The 24,403-nt window shown below is 35.8% G+C and overlaps 1 protein-coding gene and 1 long non-coding RNA gene across 3 annotated transcripts in view; one reads left to right on the top strand and one right to left on the bottom strand.

Moving 5' to 3' along the window:
* Positions 1-72: 72 nt before the first annotated feature.
* The window catches only part of LOC113232952 (2-oxoglutarate-dependent dioxygenase htyE), a 53,604-nt gene continuing 29,273 nt past the window's right edge, over positions 73-24,403 (top strand). Inside the window, exon 1 of the mRNA XM_026467872.1 lies at positions 73-767. Within this exon, the coding sequence (XP_026323657.1) occupies positions 698-767 (70 nt within the window). The 5' untranslated portion in view covers positions 73-697. The remainder of the gene's footprint in view (positions 768-24,403) is intronic.
* On the bottom strand, positions 13,601-16,541 carry LOC113232953. Of its 2 annotated transcripts, XR_003310668.1 has the most exons (4): positions 16,485-16,541; positions 16,214-16,277; positions 15,090-15,197; positions 13,601-13,622 (listed from the first exon to the last, which is right to left on the bottom strand). It is a non-coding gene; the product is annotated as an uncharacterized LOC113232953 (long non-coding RNA). The 2 variants fall into 2 exon arrangements; XR_003310667.1 differs by lacking the exon at positions 16,485-16,541 and having other exon boundaries at positions 16,214-16,349.

Genomic DNA, 24,403 nt, shown 5'->3' with positions numbered 1-24,403 from the left:
CGCTATCTGCCGCACGCGTGAGTCAGTCGGTGGATTGTGGTGTGGTGAACTTTGGTGCGTCGCGCGCGCCAGTTTCACTTGGAACGCCGAGCCATCCGCACACTCGGTCGCGCTCCCTGCTTTCACCACGCTGTCGAGCTCAAGGTAGAGCTGTTTCGACACGCCATTCGGTTGCGAAAGTCTGCGCGATGATATACAAGTGAGAGCAGACATCCAACGTCAGGGTAACGCTCATCGCGCACGGTGAGCCAGTTTGTTCCACGAGAGACATTCAAAACTCGCCATCTGTGAGGGACGGGGGGCGCGCGACGCCGTCGGGTCGCACACGCGGGAGTTACGTTTCCTACTACAACTTACTGTGAGAGTGCAACGAAAATCAAATTTTAATGTGTCAAGTCAGTATAGCTTATTGCTGCTACGTCAGATCGCAGAAAGCCACGAGCAAGAATTATAAGGTTATGCAAATGAGTTCGGAACGTTTTTATACTAGAGGTAATCAAAAGACCATTCACAACTTCAATAAACTTTAACGTATGTTGTTCGATACGTTGTTTTAGTGCTTATCTATAGTATTCCTTTATTATCGTTCGTAAGTCTTGATCGCTAATTGCTAATTACTGTGGAAGTTGAGTGATAAGGAATCAGTCGACTGTACGCGTTCGAAAGTGATTCAGAGCAGTCCAGACAACCAGAGACGATGGCGGCCACCCAGGAGGAGACTTTGCTCTCGCGCTGCGAAGTACCCATCATCGACCTCGCGCATATAGGTGAGTCTACTTCCACTACCTTCTCCAATTTGCAGACACAAATATTTAAATACCTGTTTTATTTGAACCTAACGGTCGAACGAATTCTTAATAATGTTACTTGCACACAAAGAGAGATACCTGCGCGCATCCCCATTATAGACAAGGATTCACTACTCACTTGTGGCGGGACAGCTGTGCTCCGATGCTTTATTTTGTTGTCGTTAAATACGCTCTTACACCCATCCCGCTCTTCAGAGTTCATAGACCCCGGCAAACCCTAACCGTTCATCGAGATACATCCACCAATTTATTTAGATTTACAATTTCATATTTTCAATGTATACAAACACATGCATCTTCAATTTTACGATCACCAAACAATAACAATACTGAAATCGTTGAAAGGATGACTAAGAGTGACCAGTAAATCGGTAAATCAGTCTGTATACAGAACGTGACTCGACAATGATGAATTTTAACTGTCTCGAGAGAAACGAGACATAACTTAGGTCATTGCGTAGCGCCGAGTAAAGTATTAAAAACTCTGAGTAGACAAAGAACGTTAAAAAGTGACGCCATAGAAAATTTATCTAAAACGTGAAAATTAATTTAAAATCTTAAAAAAATAACAAATTAATTAACGGGCATGAATTTTATTGGTAAGTCAATGGCATCAATCAAATACTGTCCTGATAAGTCACCTTACATGTCAATCAATCACACATGTCGAGGAAATGATAGATAAAATTAGCTTGCAAATATAATAAACATCCAAATGACAATGAGCGATGAGAGTTAAATTATTAATTTGTCTAATACCTAAAATATACGCGAGCCAGACTAAAACGGAGGAAGTTTAGCAATGCGAGGGCATCGGCCGACCGGTCCTTTGTAGCGGACCACTCATCCCGTCTAACCGCCGATACAGCAATCCATTTCTTACACCCTTTTACCCTTTCGACGCACCGACGCCGTAGTTTCTATCGTGTTTTATAGCCAAGAGTGCCAACGAACTGCGTGCAAACTACGAGATTATATTTCAAAGTCTCCTTGATGTAGTGTATTTGTATTATGATTTCGTCGAACTCAAAGTCAAAGTCAAAGAATCGTTTATTCCATGTGTAAAATAAATTTACACTTGAAAACGTCCCATTTAAGCTACTGTTCGTTCATTACGCTGACTTCCATGAGAAGAACGAGCAAGAAACTTTAGGAATTGCTCTTTTCAAATAAATACTCTTTGAATCAAATTTGTGTGAATTCTGGAGCCATGTTGTCTTTCCATACACCTTTATCTAACACGTAGTCTTCAATTTTGTAATGACTTTTCAATCAAAATATTTTTAATGTAGTAAGGTTAATATTATGGATATCTTCTTTCTTATTGAAATTGTGTATATTTTTACGGGCATATAAAATATTTGAGTAAATGTACTGTGATGCAACAGTCATGATACCAGTCTCCTTAAACTTTTCTCTGAGAGAAACCCGAGAAAAGTTTAAGGAGACACACACGAGTTTACGTAAAAAAGAAAATTTGTTTTTATTATGGCGAAATCATTGATGTAATGCTGAGTCCCTCTACATGAAAATCTTATCTGTTCATACTTTACTACACAGTAATAGGTATTTATCTAACCATTTTACTGTCATGTTTCACGTTCTGTTTGAATTTTGATTGCGTTAACGGCTCATTTCCTTAACAAAATGCAAAGATCTGTGTGTATACATTATCTGATATCATTGTTAATTTTATTTCGGTTACTTATCACTTACGATTCGCGTGTTTCCGTGATGCAACGCTCAATTTTCTCCTGAAGCATTTTTCCTCGATGTGGTGTTAATTGGACAAGCGTAACAACTGGCGAGACTACGCTGACCTAAATCTCTTTTTTTATAATACCAAGTGACGGGACGAACAAGTCATGCGCCTGGTGGTAATGGTAAGCGACATGCGTATCCATAACAATTGCAGTGTCACTCAAAGCTTTAAATTGCAACAATCATCCATGAATTTTACCCGACAATTTATATATGTACCTATACATATACATAATATGTCATTAATTTATTTCTACGTTTCCGTCTAAAATTTTGCAGCACGGCATTGACGTACAAATAAGTCAATGCAGCACGGGAACTTTTTACTCTACTTACGTATTTAAAAAATTGTTGATCGCAAATTTTGATTATATATCGTAATTTTAAACTTTTTTTTATTATATAAGTATTTACAAAAGTCTCTAAAAGGTCGCCTCAATCATACTGTCTTGTAATCACATTTCAGTTATAATAAAGTAATGAACCCTAAACAATTTGCAACATTGCAATTGTAAATGAAAGAAAATCGAAAAAACATCTAAATAATTAAGGCGAAAATATTCGCCAAAGCTAATGCTGCAAAAAAATCAGCCAGCAATGAAATGTACCACTTCACCAAATAATCGTAAGAATACCGACACAAATTGGCACGTCCAGTTTATTTAAACTTTTTACACAATATATTCATACACACATAACTATAGTTCTTTGCAAGATCCTTGTGGCAGATCACGTTTCATCTCTTGTTCTTCAGATAGCTGATAGATGATGAGCATTGTATTGAAATCCTCGGAATGTTTCGGTTGTCGTATGCCTTATAATTCATATTAAACAACAAAGATACATGTCACAGAAAAATATTTTTCAGAGTAATGCAAAGGAAACAACCAATGTGTTCTTTGTGTTTTAAAATTTTCCTTATTACGGTACAGATTCTCTAGATAAGAATTTCTCATTTATTTATTAGTAGGTATGCTTTGATAGTGTCTTATTTCTGTGATATTTAATACAGGACGTCTTTCCAAACAAAGGGGTTATTCAAAAATAGGTTAAAATCTCAATTTCGGATCCTACTAATCTATATATGATTAAAGTAGCTTCAACGACAACTTTTGTTTAAGCAACTTTTGTCGAGAACTGGATTTCATTCTTGGGAATATGATACTGACGCTAAATAGGAACCGTTCCTGCACATCAAAAACTGTAAAATGCGCCGCTACTTCCGTGAAGTGGTTGGACTCAATCGTTATCTTTGGGCTGCTCGATCCAACTCGGTTATTGGGACATCAATTTGTCTTTGTGTGCAGCTCGAAAAACATGCAGCCAAAAAATCGACCGTCTGATTCTTTATCGAAGATGTCTTTGCATCTTGGTTTTGTCATTTCCAGGTCAGTGTTCTCTACCTAATTTTGGTGGCAGTTTTTATTTTTTAAATATTCTAGAATATCATGCAATATCTATTATTTTATATTTCACTATAATATACCTACTCAAATACTTAAATAATAAAAATGGCCACTGAAATTAAGTAGACAACACTAACCTGACAATGACTCGTATGCGACCGTGAAATATGGAAATTTTTGACTTATCAAGGAAAATTTTATTTGAGCGATGATTACATTCTCAACCTCATTTTTAACGAAAATTTGGAAGAAATCTTGAGAAAAATCAGCACAACCCACCTCTATTCCAGTAGCTAATATATCGCTAGAAATACCTATTACAAAATAAAATGTGATAAATTATAGGATGTAGGTACATACCATGTCTCTAGTAGTGACGCAACTACATAACTTCTTTGTAATAGATATTCTTATTAAATAAGTTACATTAAAACGAAATCTATGCATTAAACCTATGAGGATCGTAAATAATTTCCATAGTCTAAGCATTAAGCACTTAGGTATTTTATTATTTTTAATTTCGCCGCTTTTAGCTCATAATTTCAACTTGCTATAAGACTAGGTATTTCACATTTAAACAATAACTTTTTTTACTGTTGTGTATAAAATTTAACAACCCCCCCGTTTTGTTTCTATATGGATGGAAAAGGATATTCAGCACACAAAACCCTCAAAATGGTATCAAAATGTGTATCTAAAATGAACACAACTTATTATAATTATTTTGTAAGTAAATACCTACTCCAATCTAAAAGTAATCCATTGTCAAATTTAGATAATGATTCTGAAAAGCATACGTTTTCCGTAATGGAACAATAAAATAACATGGACACTTAAAGTAGATACCTAGGTATAAAGTTTATTTAAAACAAGTTAAATGTCTGTTTCACCTTCACGCTTGATATCACGTTGCCTGTCACAGGTAGGATGCGTTTCCATTATGTCGTAACGTTTTATTTGTCGTTGGACGACTGTCGGGGCTTGCCAGTTCCCATATCACGACTATCTGTCGTGGACGTTTATTTTATCGTTGAACGACTGTCTAGTTGGTCCCATTAGATCGTGACGACAATTTATCGGTTCACGGCAGCCGCCTTGTCGTTTGCACAACAGAATGCAACAGCTGCGATTAACTGTCGTCACATTTTATTTCATCGTTATTTATCGTCAGACAACTGTCGTTCTAGCTCGTTCCATTGTCACGACAATCTGTCGTCATAACGTCAAAAAAGTAGTGAACGACAGTTAATCATGTTATTCTATATGTGAACAAATTCATTTAAATATACAAGCTACGACACTTGAAACTGCACGACAATCTGTCGTCACGACATATTGGGAACGCGCCCGTAGTCTATACATCTTCAGTACATATTCACAAAAAAAACTGTTCGTAGCACCAACAAGCAAGATCAATTGGCGTCACAATTATCGGAACCACAGATATATGTCTGTGATCAATTATTTTTCCATCCTCTAAGGTGATCGGAGCAGTCAAACTCACCAAACATATTGTTGCGTGTAGATAAAATTGAACTGTGAAATTCTTTGAATTATTTTTTTGACTCATTATTTATTTAGGGGATCGTTATTGAATAAAATGTCAGCCCCATTAGAAAAACAATACCTAGGTATATCAAGTAAACACTTAATGAAATCAAACCACCCAACATTAAATGTACGGAAACCATATGCAATTAACCGTACCGTGATAGGGTCCGTCCGAACTCATTTCATGACCAAATGTTGTGTAATTCGGTGACTTCACCCATACAATATAAAAATACAAAAATTTATTTATTAGAACGTGTCCGTGTCGAACTTTGAATTCTTAGAATCTGTTTATACAAATAATACATTTTCGGTTTTTTACAATGGAAAAACCTATAATAACTGTCATATTGTTTTTCTTCTAACCCGGACGTCTTAAAACCACTTAGTTTATGCAAATAAATTAACAACGTGTTTACTGCGATTGCAAAGTCAATGTTATTTGATGAACAAATTTCAGGTTCAGCACAAATAAGGCAATGCCCTTTTTAATCTTCTAGCAAATACTCAATATCAGCTTTCTATAGGAGGCAGTACATCTGAAATATACTTGCCTAATACACATACAGAAGAGTTGGCAGGTATGCGAGCCATTGTCCTCGCTTCATGCTGTCCTAATGACGCGCGAACCTATTGTTCGTTTGCCATCTGTGTACACCAAATTTGCTGTCATTATTCGCATATGCCATGTTTGTAGTTTATAAATCAATAAAAGGACCTTTTTTGAGAGTTGGTGACGTAGACGTTATTTATATTCCGATGATGTATGCAGCATTGCCTGGTTTTTGTCGATTTACCAAATAATCGACATTTTAGATTTGGTTTTTTTAACTGGAAATCGTAGAAGAAAATAATTTTACTGATAATAATATTTCAATAATAACTTTACGACGTAAACCCAAAAGAAAGAATAAAAAATCTCGTAAACTGTTCGGGGATAAGAATCTCTATAACCACTCACTGACAGTATTGATCTTTAAGTAGGAGACGAGATGGAGTTTTTCAATATCCATAATAATAATCCAACTCCGATTCATTCTTAAAAATTTTAGACCTCGAGAAAAAAATCGCTGACCACGAAACCAGTATCAAAAAGCGGCGAGGTCTTAGGCCGAGTTTTAGCGAAGGGTGACGACCGGACCATCGCCCATGTGGGTGCTGCACCGCTGGGACCGGCCCTATTGCAGATGGGCAGTAAGGCTCATAATGCATAGAAAGTACTACATAGAAAATCTTGTTTCCCTTGATTGGTTAAGATACAATTTTATTTGAAATACAACAACCACGTTTAGCGCGAATTACCTTGAATTTAATTTGCATTATGTTTTTTTATGGTGAGGTCACGTTTTGCATCAATCAGTGTTATCTTTAATACAAGTATGTACTTGGGTAAATAATTCGTTCTTATAGTTTTTATTGACGGTAGGTACAGCAGCGCTGCACCTAATGAAATGCAACGTAAGATTCAATTTGATTTATAGACGGTTCACTGATACACGTGCTCAATAAATGAGAGGTGCGTTTGATATCGTTATTTGTATTTTGAAATTCTGTGTTAGTTCGGTGCTTCGGAGAAGAAAACGAACGATACAATTTTAACCAAAAGTAGGTTATATTATTGATACAAAGATTGAACAAAACACAGAAAAATTCCTCCGGCTGGATTTGAATTCAGCAACTGTTTGTCAGACCGGTCTGACAAACAGTTGCTGGATTCGACTTACTTGGGCTTACTTATGCGAGGTACTCGGGAGAGGGTAGCTCCGGAGCTACCCCTCTCCCAAGTACACTTGAATTATCATGTTCTTTCGATTCGTCTACTCATAATTTTGTTATTGACCAAACCATCGCTTTTTTACGTAACATAGTATGTATTATTTTAAGAACAAGAATATTGATACCAATTTAATTTAAAAAAAAACAACGCTCACAACGCTCACAATAACGCTCACAATCAACATAGTCCCGCACTAGGGAAACCCTGTGTCGCGGGTGCCATGGACACACACATAGACAACCACAAATTACACCCAAACTCACGAGAGAAATAAATGTAGGCCATACAAATATTTCTCCCGGCCCGGGAATCGAACCTGGGACCTCTGCGTGGCAGTCCGGCATGGTAACCGTTCGGCCACGGAGGCAGTTCAACAACGGTTCAACAATATAGATATAACTTGTAATTTCGGTTCTCGTGGTGTATAGCATTGTTTCTGTGTTCATTAATATTGCAAAGAATGGTTAGACAAAAAAAAAAGCAAAACTTGCCTGCGTTGCCTCAAAACTAGTGTTTTTCCGACTGTAATCTTTTTGTTAAACAAAAGATAGTATGGAGAAGTGCACCTGCAAAAGAACCACCTTTTCGACTGTAGACACATTTGATAAAACAACTGCCCTACCTTATATTTTAAAATGGTTCTAATATTTCTGGGTGTGGACTCAACCCACGAAAGTTCTATCGCAATCGCATGAATATTATTCATGGAAAGCATACCGAACAAACATTCATTTTTTATATAATACATTGACAGAGTAGGAAATGTGTGACTATAATTTGTACTAGCCACATTTATTTTATTTATTACATATTACTTACAGTCAACCCAAACGCAATAGTTAGCTTAAAACTAAATGAACAAACAGTAGGTTTTAAGTTAATTACAGAAATGAATAAAATATGAAAATTGATAAAATTATAAATACAATACCATAAACAATAAATTATTACAGATTAACTTTAATGAAAAAATAGGTAAAATTCATTTGCTATTACATTTTAAACTAGCACTTATTACCTATTACTTAATACTGCTGTCTCCGGACACGAACTCCAGATAGAGTCCTGCGGAAAACATGAATTTTGATTCTGAGCATGCAAAAAGGTCCAACGAGGAGTCAAAGTTACGCAACTCACTCACTCTACATCGTGTGATAGGTACTGCAAATAACCTCCTTCTATGAAGTCGCATCAGATTAGTTCTAGGTACCAAAAAGCCTACCTTGAACAACAAAAATGGAAAACATACTCTACCCGCGGCTCACGGGTCATTGCAAAACACTATTATTAGGAAGGTGCTTTTTAAAACTATGGGTTTCTAAGTTTTTAAAATCATGGGCAAGATATATTTAGGTTTAGTGTTTCATTTATTAAATGGTAAGTAAATGTAAAACGGTCTCTACGGACTACTTAATACACATGCCTTTCGTGGACATTTCGCACACCCTGGCCAACAATTGGCGAGTAACTTACGCCGATTGGCAATTACTTTCACCATTACGGCAATAAGATAGACTAATTTTAAATGTATGACCTAAACAAAAGGTCATCACCCAAAAATGTTGCGGCTCGTTGTAACATAGCAAATGACGGATGAGGCCCTGAAGGAAGAAAAGGTTGAGTAAGCTATACCTATAGCTGGTTTATGCCTACACTTTTTATGTTAGCTAAACTTTATGAAACGTAATTTCCGTTATTTTGTTAAGAAATTAATTTGTGGGTATTCCCCACGACCAATTTTATTATTCCTACGGTTTCCACTTGTAGTGTCCGCACCGCAGGGTTCGGTCAGTCACCTTTTGATCTAAAAATCTCAAAGATGTTTCCAATCACGTTAATCCACCGTGATCGCACATTACCATTTCCTTTCCCGCTTTCGAAGTAAATAAATAATCACGGGATTAGAGTATGCAAACTTCAAAACAATGGTTCATAAAAGTCATTGACGCCGCATATTATCATTTTATTAACACTTGTATTTATAATACCTATCATTAAAATGAACACTTCCTATATATTAATATTTTAATTCATGAACAATGTGGGTAGGTGTCGCTCTGTGCCTCTCAGTTACAAATATGATCACCCCATGTCTACCCAAATGTTATTTGCCGGCAAAATTTTAACAAAATGTACCTATGCTCAATGAGGTTGTCTAATACCTATACAGCTGAGTAAAGCCTAAAAGCCCTTATTTATGAAACATATTATAATAGGTGCATAAGCAAATATATGTAGTATCTACAGTATTTTGTCTCTCAATTGTTCCTAAAGCGCTTAAAAAACAAACTTTTCCTACTAATTTAGGAAATATGCGAATTTTTTTAATGATTTTTATAAAAATCGATAAAAATCTGATGCATGTATGGGATAGTATTAGGTATAGGGGTATACAAAAATAGGAAGTCTTAACTATTTACAATAACCACAAAACTTCGTTCAACATGCCTCACTCATTAATTTGGATGGTCTCTACTGTATTTAGCAATCAATCATTACTTTATATCTTCGCTATATTTAGTAAAGATCTCTTTGATGTATAATGGTCCTCACAGTCTGATGGAAAGTGTATGTAGGTACAAATCTGCGAGGTTACAACCGCCCACCAAGGCCCTTAGCTTATCGATAAATCTGACTGTAACAAGGTTCGGTCTGTCCAAATATATTGTAAATTCAATTTCCAAAACCGTTACCTTGGGACATTATGATGTATTTTTTGAATTTTTATCAAATATTACATTGATATTTCTAGTTAAAGATCAGCAGTGGACTTCGTCAATAGGTACTAAAATTAAAAAAAACTGGGATTTGCAAGACATTTTTAACCTAAAAAACTAATCTAACCTAAAAAACATCCCGCCCTGTATCGTGACCGGCTCAAAAGTTCCCATTATGCCAGCAGCATTGCCTCGCTGAACGGCAATGGACACTTACTGAACCAACCACGACCCAGAGCGGTAACCGCAGCCCCTCTCTCTTAGTCGGCAACCCAACTCTTTATACAAGTCCCGAGCTTCCGAACCCCAGGGCCCCGCCGTCTCGTCCGCGACCGGTACGAAGTCGTACATCGACTCCAAGACAGAGTATTTAACATGTTTTAGTTTCGCGGCATTTTCAGCTATGGAATCTGCCAACCGCGAAGTTTGTCTTAAGTGGGACGCAGCAAAAGTACTTACAAATGTTGCATCCCGCAGAAGACAACGACCTTTATTGTATTCCGTGTATTTTTATCCAGATGTTATGTTAAGAGTGGGTATCGGTAAACTATGGCTCTTAGCAGAGTTGCCAGGCTGTAGAGTCGAAAATTACATTTCCAGTAATTGGTGATTTCATTTTGATTAAGCCACCTCTGAGTTACTTTATTATCTAATTTGGATGCGTAAACTATTTAAGATTTAAAAAATCTAAACGGCCTCAAAAATTACGATAATTGCCTTAAAACAAAAGTTACTTTCATATTACGTGAAAGGGTCAAAAGTTATGAAAAATGTAAGAAGTGTAACCATCTGGCAACACTGGCTCTTTGTTGAATAAACTTGAAACTTCAGAAAAACATTAAAAGAACATATTACATTGTTAAGTTTAATTGTGTATTTAGAAATATTTGTTTTTAATACAATGTACAAAGTGTTAGACGAAACTGAACATTGTGATGTATTAAAAACGATATTTTACTTTTATGTTATTTTCAAAATATTCCAAAAAAATTCCTCAACAATTTTGTACACATTAGGAAATAACAGCGGATAACTGTTTCGCCAAAACTAAATACAAATCTTAATGGTTCACCGAAACGTATGCGTTTACGTGAACAGTGATTAGGAAGACTTTAACACACGTAAAATACATCGGTAGTGGCTGAACCAAATTTACTACTATACAATAATACAAATCACTTATGTCCGCTACAAATCAATTTCAACTAGACCATAGTTTCCCAAAGTGGTCCATACCGCCCCGCGGAAGCAGTTGGGGGCGTTGATGCTGTCCAGGGGGTGCTAGTGCATTTGAAAAATAAAACCTGAATTATTTATATAAACTACACTACATATATGTATAATTTTTTTCCTTGTGATTTTGTGTTGTTAATGTAAAAAATACGTGTTTTCAATTATTCGTATCGGTTGACTTTTCTCATTGCTACTTCCTGTGTCAGTGGCCTAAATAACTACACCATTTTCGAAACGTTATATCAAGCGAATTGACGTTAATTTGATGTGTAAGAATAATATAACAATTATGTATTGTGAATGATAAATGTATTCAAATGTATATTTAACAACTTTTTCATTGGAAAAAAAACCGACCTCAAAAGTTATCTTATCGGTTTTTTCGATTTTTATGGGATCCCCTCATCAGATTCTGACATCTTGGTGACAATGAGACTGTCACGGGCACCTTTATACATTTTATATTTTCTTTTCTGGTTGTCACGGTGACGGTGATTTGTTGATTATAAATGTATTGTATCAAGTGAAAAGTCGACTTTTATTTGCAGAAAATAATTAGTAATTTATGATAGCCGAAACGAACCCGAATTTCAGGGACCACCGCGAGAATATACCCTTTCAAACAAAAATAATTTTTAAAATCGGTGCACAATTGACGAAAAATTGGTGAATACACAAACAAGCCTATAAAATTTGAGGATTTCCTTCGATTTTCATGAGATCCCCTCATCAGATTCTGACTTGGTGACAATTGGACCACTACGAGAGAGCATCCTTTCAAACAAAGAAATAATTTTCAAAATCGGTCCATAATTGACGGAGATATCTGAAAACATACATAAAACACACATACACAAACACGAACGTATAACCTCCTCTTTTTTGAAATCGGTTATAAAAGAAAAACAATTCATTCATTACCAAACTAAAAGCATTTCTTATAAACAAAGCATATTTTTCTATCTCGGAATTTTCGCGGAATAGATATTTCTAACGAAGCGATCTCATGTATTACCTGTTTATAATTTTGGTACCTAATTCATATAAAATAGTTAGCAACATTTATGTGTCGTAAATTAACATTACAAATTACCTTCTATTATACAACTAGATATAAGTATAATTTGCTATACCCAGCCAATAATAGTGTTATATGGACCCATTATGGATCCCATGTGACATTACCATTTCTTTTAACAACTCGCTCACATTGACGTAATATTTGTAATTTTGACAAAACTACGTTACGTGTCTTAAACATCTGTAACACAACACATAAGTGTTTACTTTTGGAGAAAAATTGGCAGAAATTTTTGATTTATGTGTATTGTAAACATGCAATAAGTTTTATTGACACATCATAAATTTGAAATTAAATTAAAAAATCAATTCACATCCATTAACTGCCTCCGTGGCCGAACGATTGTCATGCCGGACTGCCACGCAGAGGTCCCAGGTTCGATTCTGTGTGAGTTTGGGTGTAATTGTGGTTGTCTATGTGTGTGTCCATGGCACCCGCGATACAGGTTTTCCCTAGTGCGGGGCTATGTTGAGTGTGTGGGTTATTATTATTATTATCTATTTCTTGTAACATTACAAGAAGTACACCACCACCAAAAACCATGCACCAACCCACCACAATATCGAATACAGTTGTACTGTATATAAACTATAGTTGCAATAAAAAATATTATATTCTAGTTTCTACAATTTGTAATAGTGACGTTTTTTTATTGTTTTGTAAAATATAATTGCGCATTTGATATTTGACGATGAAGCCGACGATGGAGAAAACTCTTGCCTTGAAAAGGCCCAAGTTTTAACGTTCAAGGAATAAGTCTGCAGGCAAGGAATTCCTCTCCATGAAGCGAAACGCTTCGTGCGAATCTACAATATGGCCCCAATCGGAGACTGCTTTAATTGTCACACTTAAACGACTAATCATGGACTCTCGACAAGACTGGATTTCTTCTCCACTGACCCTTGCATTGATGAAGTACCTTAAGATTGATGATGTTATGTACCATGGTCTTTTTTAAGTGTATAATATCAATAATAAAAAAATTGAAAAAATATTAATAAAAATCCTTTTTTTTCACACAACATAGTTCATACAAGTTAGTAAGTTATACCTAACACACCTTATAACTATGTTAGTATTAGGAGTAATATGGTACAGTCACTCTACAGACTGACAAATTACATATTATAAGTACATCAAACAGGTGAATCCAGCCCCTCCGGCGCGCGGCGTCTCACTGACTCACACGTAAAACATGTAACTCAGTGAACTTCCGGAACAGTGCTACATCCATCCTGTCTGCTATCATCTTCAGGATCTCGTTGCTGCTGCCTCTCACTCTTCGTACTACTGATGTGGACATTTATTAAAAAAGTATCATTTAAAATGTTGGTAGTGTTCGCTTTGTAGATAAATCAGACATGCACCGTTAAATAAACCGCTCGTCGCGTAGGTCTGACTGCCTCGAAAAATACGGTAACAAGAAATCGTATGAACTTTTAGTACAATTTTATGCCTTTTATATGCATTGTAGTTGAAGACCGCCGGGGTCAAGTGGCTTATATACGGATTTTCATGGGGTCGTCATCACTGAAGTCCCGGGTTTGATCCCCGGTCGGATCAGTGTAGAAAAACGAAGTTTTCTATATTGTCTCGGGGCTGGGTGTTTGCAATACCGTCATTATTTCCGATTTCCATAACACAAGTGCCTTAGCTAATTGCTTTGGTATAAGAGCAACGTGTGTAATGTTTAGTAATTGTACTTGGAGATTATATTTTAGCCAAAATCATAGTAGTTTTAAAATTAGTGTACCTATTGTTTTCTTAACAATAAAAGGACAATCTTTTTACGAAACGCCTACTGATTAAATGTATTTAGATTAGACCGTGTTTTGAAACAAAACCAAGTTACCTATCAAAGCATAGATTAAAAATGTGTCTTGAAATCGTTGTATTTCTATGAATGATGACGAATAACAATAATTCAGCGATACGGTGTGTCGTTAAAACTGATATTCTTAGAAAACAAGAAAACTACACCTTCAAGGACTCCAATCTCCATTCAGACGTAACGTAACCGTAACACCAACGCATTTTGGTTTACAAACAGAAATAGCATAACAAAAATAACTTGTTCAAAGTACAATAAAACCATTCTAATCATAGATGACTGTAGCACCGTCCAATAGACAAATAATATGTACCTAGGTGCCATAAATAAACAATCACTTACCGCCAAACCCACAAACGTAGTCAGTGAGCGGCGTTTTCGGCAGTTTCACTTTCTATTCTTGTCGTGTTCACCTTGGTAGCTTTTTACTGATCTATTACAAAAAAAATAGATAACAGCTAGTTGCTGTTGACTAAATTTAGGCTTTCAATTAGTAATTGATTATTTATATTAAGCACGGTTGCAATACAACTTATGACAAACACTTGAGGCTAATCAAAACAATCTGCTATTAATATGAATTATACTCCCCATAAGCCGTGGTTTGGCTTGACCTACAGCCTCTCAAGCAGAGGCTGTAGGTAGAAATCCAACCTCGCACATCTGAGTTTCTCGGAATTTATGTGCGAATTTAATTTGAAATTTACCTTTACGGTGAAATAAAACATCGTGACAAAACCTGCATATCGAAAAATGTTCACAACTATCGAAAAACGTGTGAAACCACTAACCCGCGTTGAACCAGTGTGGCGGACTATGGCCTACATTCTCGTCTGAGTGGAGACTCGTGTCCAGCAATGGGACGTATAAATGGGTTGATAATGAATATGAATACTTGAAAATGCTTGGGCATACTGTCTTACATTTCAATCCTCGTGTACATTTAATTATAGGTCAAGCTATACAAACAGTTGCATTTCAACAACTTCTGAACGCTATTTAAATTAACGCAAGGTACAACCTTTGTGTGCCTACAACAAAGAAATTTTGAGTTATTATTTCTCTAGATCATAGTTTCCCAAAATGGTCCCAATGGGCGATGAAGAGTCCTGCGGGGGCGGTAAGGGCTTCGGAAGCAATCGGGGCCGTTGATGGGTGCTACCGCATTTGAAAAAAGTAAACTTGAATTATCTGTATAAACTACACTACATATATTTTTTTTCCTTGTGATTATTTATGTTAATTTAAAAAAAACGTGTTGACAATTAATAAAATTATTTTATGTGGTGGTGGGCGTTGAAATTTTTTCATCTTGCCTAACTGGGTCAAAAAGTTTGCTAGGCTCTAGATGAAAAATGATGAGTCTCGTTTTTGAATCGTAGCAATAATTTCGTTTTTTTTCTTCTTGTTTTTCGCAAACACTTTCTGCGAATTTGTTACAAACAGTATCCTTAGTTAGTATACGTGTTGTACAAACAAAAATATTTGGAACACATCAAAACATGCGGAACGTTTCATGACTCATGTAAACTTTGGACGTTGTTCAAATAGTGCTGATTTAAAACTCACTTTTGAATCGTGATTGATTTTGTAAGTTAATTTTGCAAAGATCATAGTAACATACCAGATCATTCATTCATTTAACAGGAATAGCAAAATGAACAACTGATAATGCTACGTTGACCAAACTATTGCTTGGACATATTGCAGCTGTAACTGTTTATGTCATTACAACAAAAGGAAATTAGACAAGTCGAATGTCGGTCATGTTCAACGTGGAAGCTAAATATTAAAAGCTTATTTTTTTGATATCATGCGACGGGAGGAACAAGTAGTAAGCCACACGCCTATCCATGACAGTGGCAGTGCCACATAGAATCGCAAAGATCCGAGGGGTACTACGACTGCGCCTATCACCCTGAGACATAAGTTGACAAGTCCCATGTAGGCACCTATAATATAACCTATTATTTCAGCAGCACCCTCACCCTTCTAAACCGGTACATCAGAAAGAGATAAGGTACTAGGAGTACTTCCTTGAACGAACCTTTTTTATATGTAAGTATATTTGCAAAGATCCTTTCTTGAAATTTCAAAGCGCAGTCCGAGTGCTGCAACAAGTTACAACCGGATACACCGAATTAACACTCGGCATATTTTAGCGCCTCCAGGTTTGTATACGACGGGAAAAAAGAGCCAATTGTGCGATTTTGTAAGGTCTTCAATGCCCTTTGTTCTGGTTCGATATAGTTACACATAATTTAACAAATGCTCATGTGTAACGTGAAGTAAAAACTTTCATAGCGTCGGCTACAAACCTCGGAACGCCGTTTTTGGAGGAAATCCCTTTTTTTTCTTCAAGCGCAATTTTGGGCAATTAAAACTTAAAATAAAATGTCTAAACTAGACTGTAGACCCTTTTTTAGTTATAAATTGAAGGTATTGTCATAGACTCTCATATAATTGTTTCTAGTATTTATGTTTTCTGTACCTACTCAAAACTTAACATCAATGAAGATTATGTTAAGATTCGAAGCTGATAAAAAAAGAAAATAAAAAAATTAAGATGAACATATATTTTCCTTACTTCCACTATTAACAAACAGGAATACTAAGAACGAATAAAAGATTACAAGCTTTACCTACGCATTTAGCCGACGATAGGTTTCTCTCAGGTGGCGTTATGGCAAAAAAGCCTTTTAAACACAAAGATCTGCAATAGGCATATTATAGAGAAATTCGTAAGGTCTCCTGACTCGTTATATATCTTAGTGGCAAGAGTGGTAGTCCCGGTTTTTTTGTAATATCAAGTGACGGAACAAACAAGTCGTGCGCCTGCAGTGCCACTCAGAGCTTTACCAATGCGCCCGGCCCCCTGAGACATAGTCGATAAGTCTCGTGCCTGTAATTTCACCTGCACCCTTACCCTTCAAAACTGGAACGTAGTAATGCTCACAGTGGCAGTACTTCCCAATAGGGCTAGCACGACAATGCGCGACATAAAACGCGATATCTCTATGCGAGAATAGAATAAAGTAATAGCATAGTATCTCGTGCTTTATGTCGCTCTCGCACATGTCGCGCACTGTCGTGCTAGCCCTACCGAACGAACACTTTATTGCTACTAAACTACGGTTTAGCAATAGTCGCTAGTTTGAGTCCAGGGCGGGATAGAAATAATTTTTCTTTGTCAAATAATACTTGATAAAACTTAGTCTTTTTAACCCAACCAACCAATATTAAATTGTTAGATACTAAAAGTTATGAAGTAACTATGACACTGATATGTCTAACACAGATCGACTCGTAACAATGATCGATAGGTAAATTAATTATCAATATATTTAATGAATAGAACAATTACTATTAGAAATGTGTTTAAGTATAACAATCTTTAGTATTTCCTTTTCGAGCAGTATAAATGAACACAATGAACGATGGTATCATAATGCAAAGTTCGCCCGACGACAAAGGACAGAACACACATGGGACTTGTCGACTTGTGGCTTAGAGTGATAGGTGCAGTGGTGGTATCCTTCAGATCTTTGTGATTTAAGGCTCTGAGTGGCAGTGCAACTTGAACTGCAGCTGCAACTGCAAAATGGACAGGCGTGTCTCTTAAATCAGGCGCACAACTTGTAAGTCCCGTCACTTGGTGTCTTAAGAAAGGACGTTTTTGTCTAAAGAGGATTGCCTCAGCAAATGTCAGCTGACGATTTCTCATGTCACCACACTCGAATGCGAATTTTCATACAATGTTTCTGCAGGTCTATTACGACAATATCGTTACTGGTAAGACAAAACTACGGAAGCGTGAAATTAGCTAAAATTGTTAAACAGTATACATATACCGTTCGACTGCATATTTTTTGTCAGAAAAACATATTCCTTTTTCGTATATAAACGCTAAATATAAACTATAGTTCAATTTCCTATAGTTAGTTATATTTACTTTTTCTTGGTAACATACATTGCTTGTCAGTATCAATATAATAGGAGACTCGTTTATTATAATAGTACAACTTCTTTGTGGCAGAACAACAGAATAAATAATAATACTAAGTGGAACTCCCTAGATGTCAAAACAAAAACAAAGTAAACAAAATTCGAAGGAATCAGAACAGGTTTTAACTATTTGTTATCAAAATTGTTCGACTCAGTGGATTGATTACAATAGATTACAAGAATTCAAGCCGATAAACTATCTACAATGTGTTTTTGTTGCTAATATACTATATTTGCTCGTATTTTGTCAGAATATAGATATATTTATATTCCTTCTACGATTATTCACGATTTATCTAATTATAGAGGGATCAACACAAAGCGATAAAACAAGAATTTAAAATACTTATAGTAATGGGTTGGTGAGGAAGTCCCTGCAGTTTAACAGGTTTCACTAGCTAACAAAAAATAACTTTTCTTTAAACATGTTGTCTATGGATATTATATAAGTCATATTTTAGCGCGCATTATGAAAATAGGCGGGAATGTTTATAAATTCACGAAAAACGCCCAAAACTCGTAAGTCGTAAAGTAATAATGGCAAACCATACACACGTAAAGCCGTCAACAACTATTGTAGTTAGGTTGAGATGTATTAGCTCATCCACCGTATTCGCACAATATTTTTATTTCATCTTTTCACTTGTTTCAAAATTCTTTGAATGGATACGACTTTCGTAACGAAGAGACCACCAAACAACACTGAGAGGAGTATTTTATAAGTAAAAACAAGAATTACGAAAGTGGAATTCTAAAATTACCCGAAAGATGCCAAAAGATTGTACTGAATGACCAATACGTAATTGATTAAAATTTGATATAGGTATATTTTTTCATGTTTTTGTTTTATACTTTGGTACCGCACGGAATTTTTGGCCAACCCGATACTTATAGTTATGATATTGAATAACAGAAGTCAGTAAAATTAAACTCAACAATAAAATGTATAAGATCTAGTAGGTAGTAGGAAATTAGTTAGACGCTACACTAAACTTTCTCGCAAATTACGAAACAAATACGCAGAGACACTTTAAAAACTTTATTATTTACCTACGTAATTGACAACACTGACCAAATAACTTTCGAAATCGAAAGTTGACACGAACTTCCGGCAATTCGATATTTAATATTTTAATTAAGATGTAATTAGCCCGTGACATTTCCTGAAAACAAGAATAAATACAATAACATACTTTTATGGTTAATTAAAGGAAAGATTACGCCCCAGTATAATACTCTTATGTATAGCAAAAAATAGAGGACAAAATTCTCTTTTAAAAACAATTAAAATTACTTAACCTGTTCGACTTATCGGAACTTACCCTAATGATGCATAGCTGAAATATCAATAAAAAATTTCAATATTCTGAAAACGGGGTTATGGTTTTTATGATATCTCAAAAAATTATTTTGTCACTTAGCCGCGTATTAGTTAGCGGACGGTAGAAATTATGTACACATGATGTATACAATACATATACATAATGTATACAGAATTAATACAAGAGCATCCAAGAAAACTATTCGCCTTTAAATTAGTCTATTTTCGCACATAGGTGACCTCTTTTCGACAGCCGTTCATTCCAAGTATCTATTTATTTAGATTTCTGTGATTCCAAGTCACTGGCTGAAATATAACACGATAGAACTTATAAAATCATTTTCTTGATTATACGTAAACGAAATATCTCACGAAGTAAACAAACAGTTCGCAATTATTTTAAATCCTTTCACTGTGAAGGACGTGCAGAATAACATCATAGAAGAAATTTAAAATGACACCGAACGAAGTAGCAAAACTAGTTAAACAAAGTTGATCACACAGATCATTAGCGTAACTAACGAAGGAATATACCAATTTCGTTATTTCACTAATATTAATGATTACCTATTTATTTACCTACTACCAAGATATTACTTGGTTGAATGGAGCGTTTTTTTATGATACCAAGTGACAGAACGAACTAGTCGTGAGCCTGGTGTTAAGTGACACGCCTGGCCATAGCAGCTTCAGTGCCACTCAGAGCTTTAATTCGCAAAGATAGGAGGAACACTGCCACTGCGCCTGTCACCCTAAAGCATAAATTGACAAGTCCCATGTGCCTGTTATATCACCACCACCCTTATCCTTCAAAAACGGAGCGCAGTAATGCTCATATTACTTTACTTGGCGGCAGAAGCAGGTAAGAGAACAGTACTTTCCTGGACGAATTCCACAAGGAAGACTACTAAGGATACTATAATAGTATAGAATGTGCCGTCTTTGGCAAGAAAGCGACCTTTTCTTGGACCAAATCCCTATTAATCCTTTGCAATAAGTTACAGATGTTACCACACAATGTGCTTTTTTAAGATCAATATAATATTTATTCTTAAAAGGCCTTTAGATAACTACGCTACTGAGTGCGTCTCGAACCAAGCCCTCTCGCGTGTCAATGCGACCCGAGACACAATGACAATCTGACATAACATCCTTAATCGCTATTGCAATATAATAAATAGGTACCTATGATTTACTCTTCGTGCGATTATGATTGTACTCGCGCGGAGACTCCTATTGGGGTTTCACATTACTTTATAGTTTAGAGAGAAGTGATTAGACCACACATGAGTCTAAAATATAAACCGTACTATAAAAATACGACAATACGACAAGTCACGACAGAAGCTATTTTCAAAATGAGTGTGAAAGAGCACTACGTATCCACTGTTCCATCCATTTTACAGGTATTATATCATCGAGTACTATGAAATATGTATTTATCTAAGTATACATATTGTGTACTTATAATAATTTATTGCTATTGGTATTATTTTTATTACGTAGCCTTTATTTTGTTGTTCACGTAAACCCGTTATTGTAATCATTGTGCCCTGTATTAGATCTGCAGGAAGAAATTTCTTTTAGAAATAATTTTAGTGAAATTACACGCACATGGGACTTGTCAATTTATGTCCCAAGGTGACAGGTGCATTGGCAAAGCCTCTAGGATATTTGCGACTTAAAGCTCTGAGTGGCACTGTTATGAATAAGCGTGTCGTTTACTATTTACTAGGCGCACAACTCGTTCACCCCGTCACTTGGTATTATGAAAAAAAGCTTTTGTTTGTGTTTTCCTTTTTACTAAATGTGATATGTGTTTTCCTGTGCAATAAATGACTAAAATATAAAATAATAAGCAAATAAACATCGTCAGTCGTAGTAGTTTCTCATTACTCTACATCTCTCTGGTAACTCATAAAGTTCTATAACCAGGTAATTATTTACCGTAATACAAAATTTAACAGTCTTTCTCGAATTTTTGCAGTACTAGACTGAGAATACGTATAGATAGCTAGCTAGTGCGTGCGTGCGTGCGTGCGTGCGTGCGTGCGTGCGTGTGTGCGTGCGTGCGTGCGTGCCTGCGTGCGTATGTGTCCTCCTCCCATAAATTTAATATGACATCGTTTCAAACACAGACCAAGTAAAAACTGCTTGGAATACAAAATGTTATACCTACTTAAAAATAAAATCATTTTGTATTTATTGTAAACTTATTATGACCTCTAGTAGGCTTTGTTATGCCTATGTTTGTAAAGTCTGTTCCAATCCATTTTGAACAAAAAGTAAACAAACCTGTTTGGTTAAAATTCTAAAACAATCACTCAATAAATTGAATAGGTAACACTTTCACGAATATTTCGAGGATTTCGACTTGATATATCATCACTTTTTCCAACAATATTCATTTGAATAGCCTCGTAAGATCGTATTTGAAAAGTGGTAGTCCAAAAGTGAGGTTATTATTCATCTATATTACTACGACTTGCCTATGGTTACATAGTGCTGTTCTGTGTTGTAAAAAACATTCGGTTCAATTAATTAAACTTTGGTAATCGATTATCACATCGAACATTTCAATCGCAATCGTACTAGTATCTAAGTGTAAGGATTTGATAGGAGGATTTAAATTGAAATCTTAAATATGCTTATACAGGCTGTATATTTGAAAGTTGGACATACTTATAGAGTGCATTATATTCCTGATTCTGAACCCAAAGAAATAATAAACTAATGAACTTAAACTTTACAAAATATTTTTTTTTTGCTCGACTTCTACTTGAGAACCACTTTAGTTACCGAAATCTATGCACATCATTAATATTGCTCCGACGCAGCGGCGAGTGCAAAAGAAAAACAAAGCACAGGTCGGGGGTGGGGGCTAAGAATGCTGAGATAAACCTATCACGCAACACTTCGACACTGTTCACCTCCTCCGCGTAAACTTTTGAGATTAAGATTTGGGAACATTTCAATAGCTTGCTTCACACTATCACCACTTATTGCGTAAAGTCGCACCATCTCCGTCAATTCGACGTTGGATATTTATCCATTTTGCGGCGATCGGGCGAGCGGAAGTACAAATAATTTACATGTCTTCGTTAGATCAAGGTCGCGCGTGCACTGAGTAATATCGCGTATGCGCCCTCATCCCCAACTTGTGCTTTGTTTTTTGCCGCCGTGCCACCACCCGCCGCTGCGTCGGAGTAATAATAGTGATGTGCATAGATTTCTATAACTAATGTTGTTCTCAAGTAGTAGTCGATAAAAAAAATAATTTTTTTTTTTTTAAACTTTAAGTTCATTAGTTTATTATTTTTTTGGGTTCAGAATCAGGAATATAACGCACTCTATAAGTATGTCCCACTTTCAAATATGCAGCCTATATATTTGAAAATACGGATCTCTTGATCACGAGCTCCGGAGTCGAGCGGACATAACAAACGCATGTGTTCGCAAAAAATGAATGTATAAGAAAAACATCATGGTATTCAATAAAATCTATAACATTTGTCTCAACGTTATGGTTTTTAATTTTTTCGTGCCCGCGTAATTTTCAGACTATACAATTTAAAGGAAAAATGACCAACTCAAACCATTGATATTAATTTTTATCCATTTATTTACTTTGCTATAAGGCTTACAATTGACTATACACAATAACGTATATTATACATACAGTTAACATACAGTTTTTCGCACTTTGTGCAATCGTCATTTACACTATTCCTAATACAATATTCGAATCGGGTTATCCCTATGTACACTTCAAACACATTTGTTATTTTATTCTTTGTTCTGTCCCATATCCTAATTTTATTTTAGTCTATGTTAAGTTGTAACATGATTTGCATGCTATGACATGCATGAATATGTCTCACTTTCAAATATACAGCCTGTATAGGTTATGTAAGGAAAACCGCTGGTATGACTCAATTGAACAAATCGATTAATTCAATTATTTAATCGATGTGTAGTTGGGGTTACAATTGGCCATCACTAAACCGTCTATTGTCGGGTCAGTGACTTATTTGTGTACTTTTTCTTCAAAATGGATTGAATCGAGGTATAGGCAAAGGAGGCTGCTGATATTCCTGGAGGAGCTTGGGTGGCACGAGTAGGACCCTGCACCCACCACACGCAAAATAGGCGCTTTGTCGTCGAGTTGCGGGTACCAGCCCGTTGCACCAAGTACCAAGTAACAAGTACCAATAGGCAAAGTAAAGCCTCTCTACGAATGTCATATTACATGTATGGGAGCGATTAACGTCAAAATGTTGGATATTTGTATGTTACGTACTTTCGATATCAGCTAAAAGGTTTTTGATATCTCTTATATTTACGGAATAATCGCCTGGACGCACTTAACGATTATATCCTGTATATAAAAGGTAATTTTTATAACAAACTAAAACAAAAGAAACTTCTGTCAAGAAGTACTTGGCCCAAACGTTTCCAAGAAATGTTATCGATTACGAAACGGTTTTTTAAAATGACATACGCAACAATTTGATTGTGGTGACGTAAAGATAAATAAAAATATCGCTAGTTTCAAGGCTGATTAAACACATTTTTTATTTAGAGTTATTATTAACCGACGTCAAAATACCAGGAATGATCTTTTGCAATTATGATAATATTCTTCACTTTTTTTATTATTTTGTAACCGTCCTTGTTACCATTAACAGATCTGTGTCATAGTTTATTATAGTTTGGAATAATGAGTCCCGTGATGCTTTTCTTCCTAAGTCTTTATCAGGGATCGGAATAGGCAGAGTTTTATACCTAAACTTCGAGGAACATAGAAAATGGAGACTGCCTTACGACAATATTTTTTAGGTCCTGGGCCTGTTCTGGATTCGAGAAATCACTTAAGAACATTAAAAATTGACGTAATTGGGGACAGGCAGG

The sequence above is a fragment of the Hyposmocoma kahamanoa genome, unplaced genomic scaffold, assembly GCF_003589595.1.
Source record: "Hyposmocoma kahamanoa isolate Upper Pololo Valley unplaced genomic scaffold, ASM358959v1 78, whole genome shotgun sequence".
Classification (NCBI taxonomy): Eukaryota; Metazoa; Arthropoda; class Insecta; order Lepidoptera; family Cosmopterigidae; genus Hyposmocoma; species Hyposmocoma kahamanoa.
This window is presented reverse-complemented; position numbering and strand designations above follow the sequence as displayed.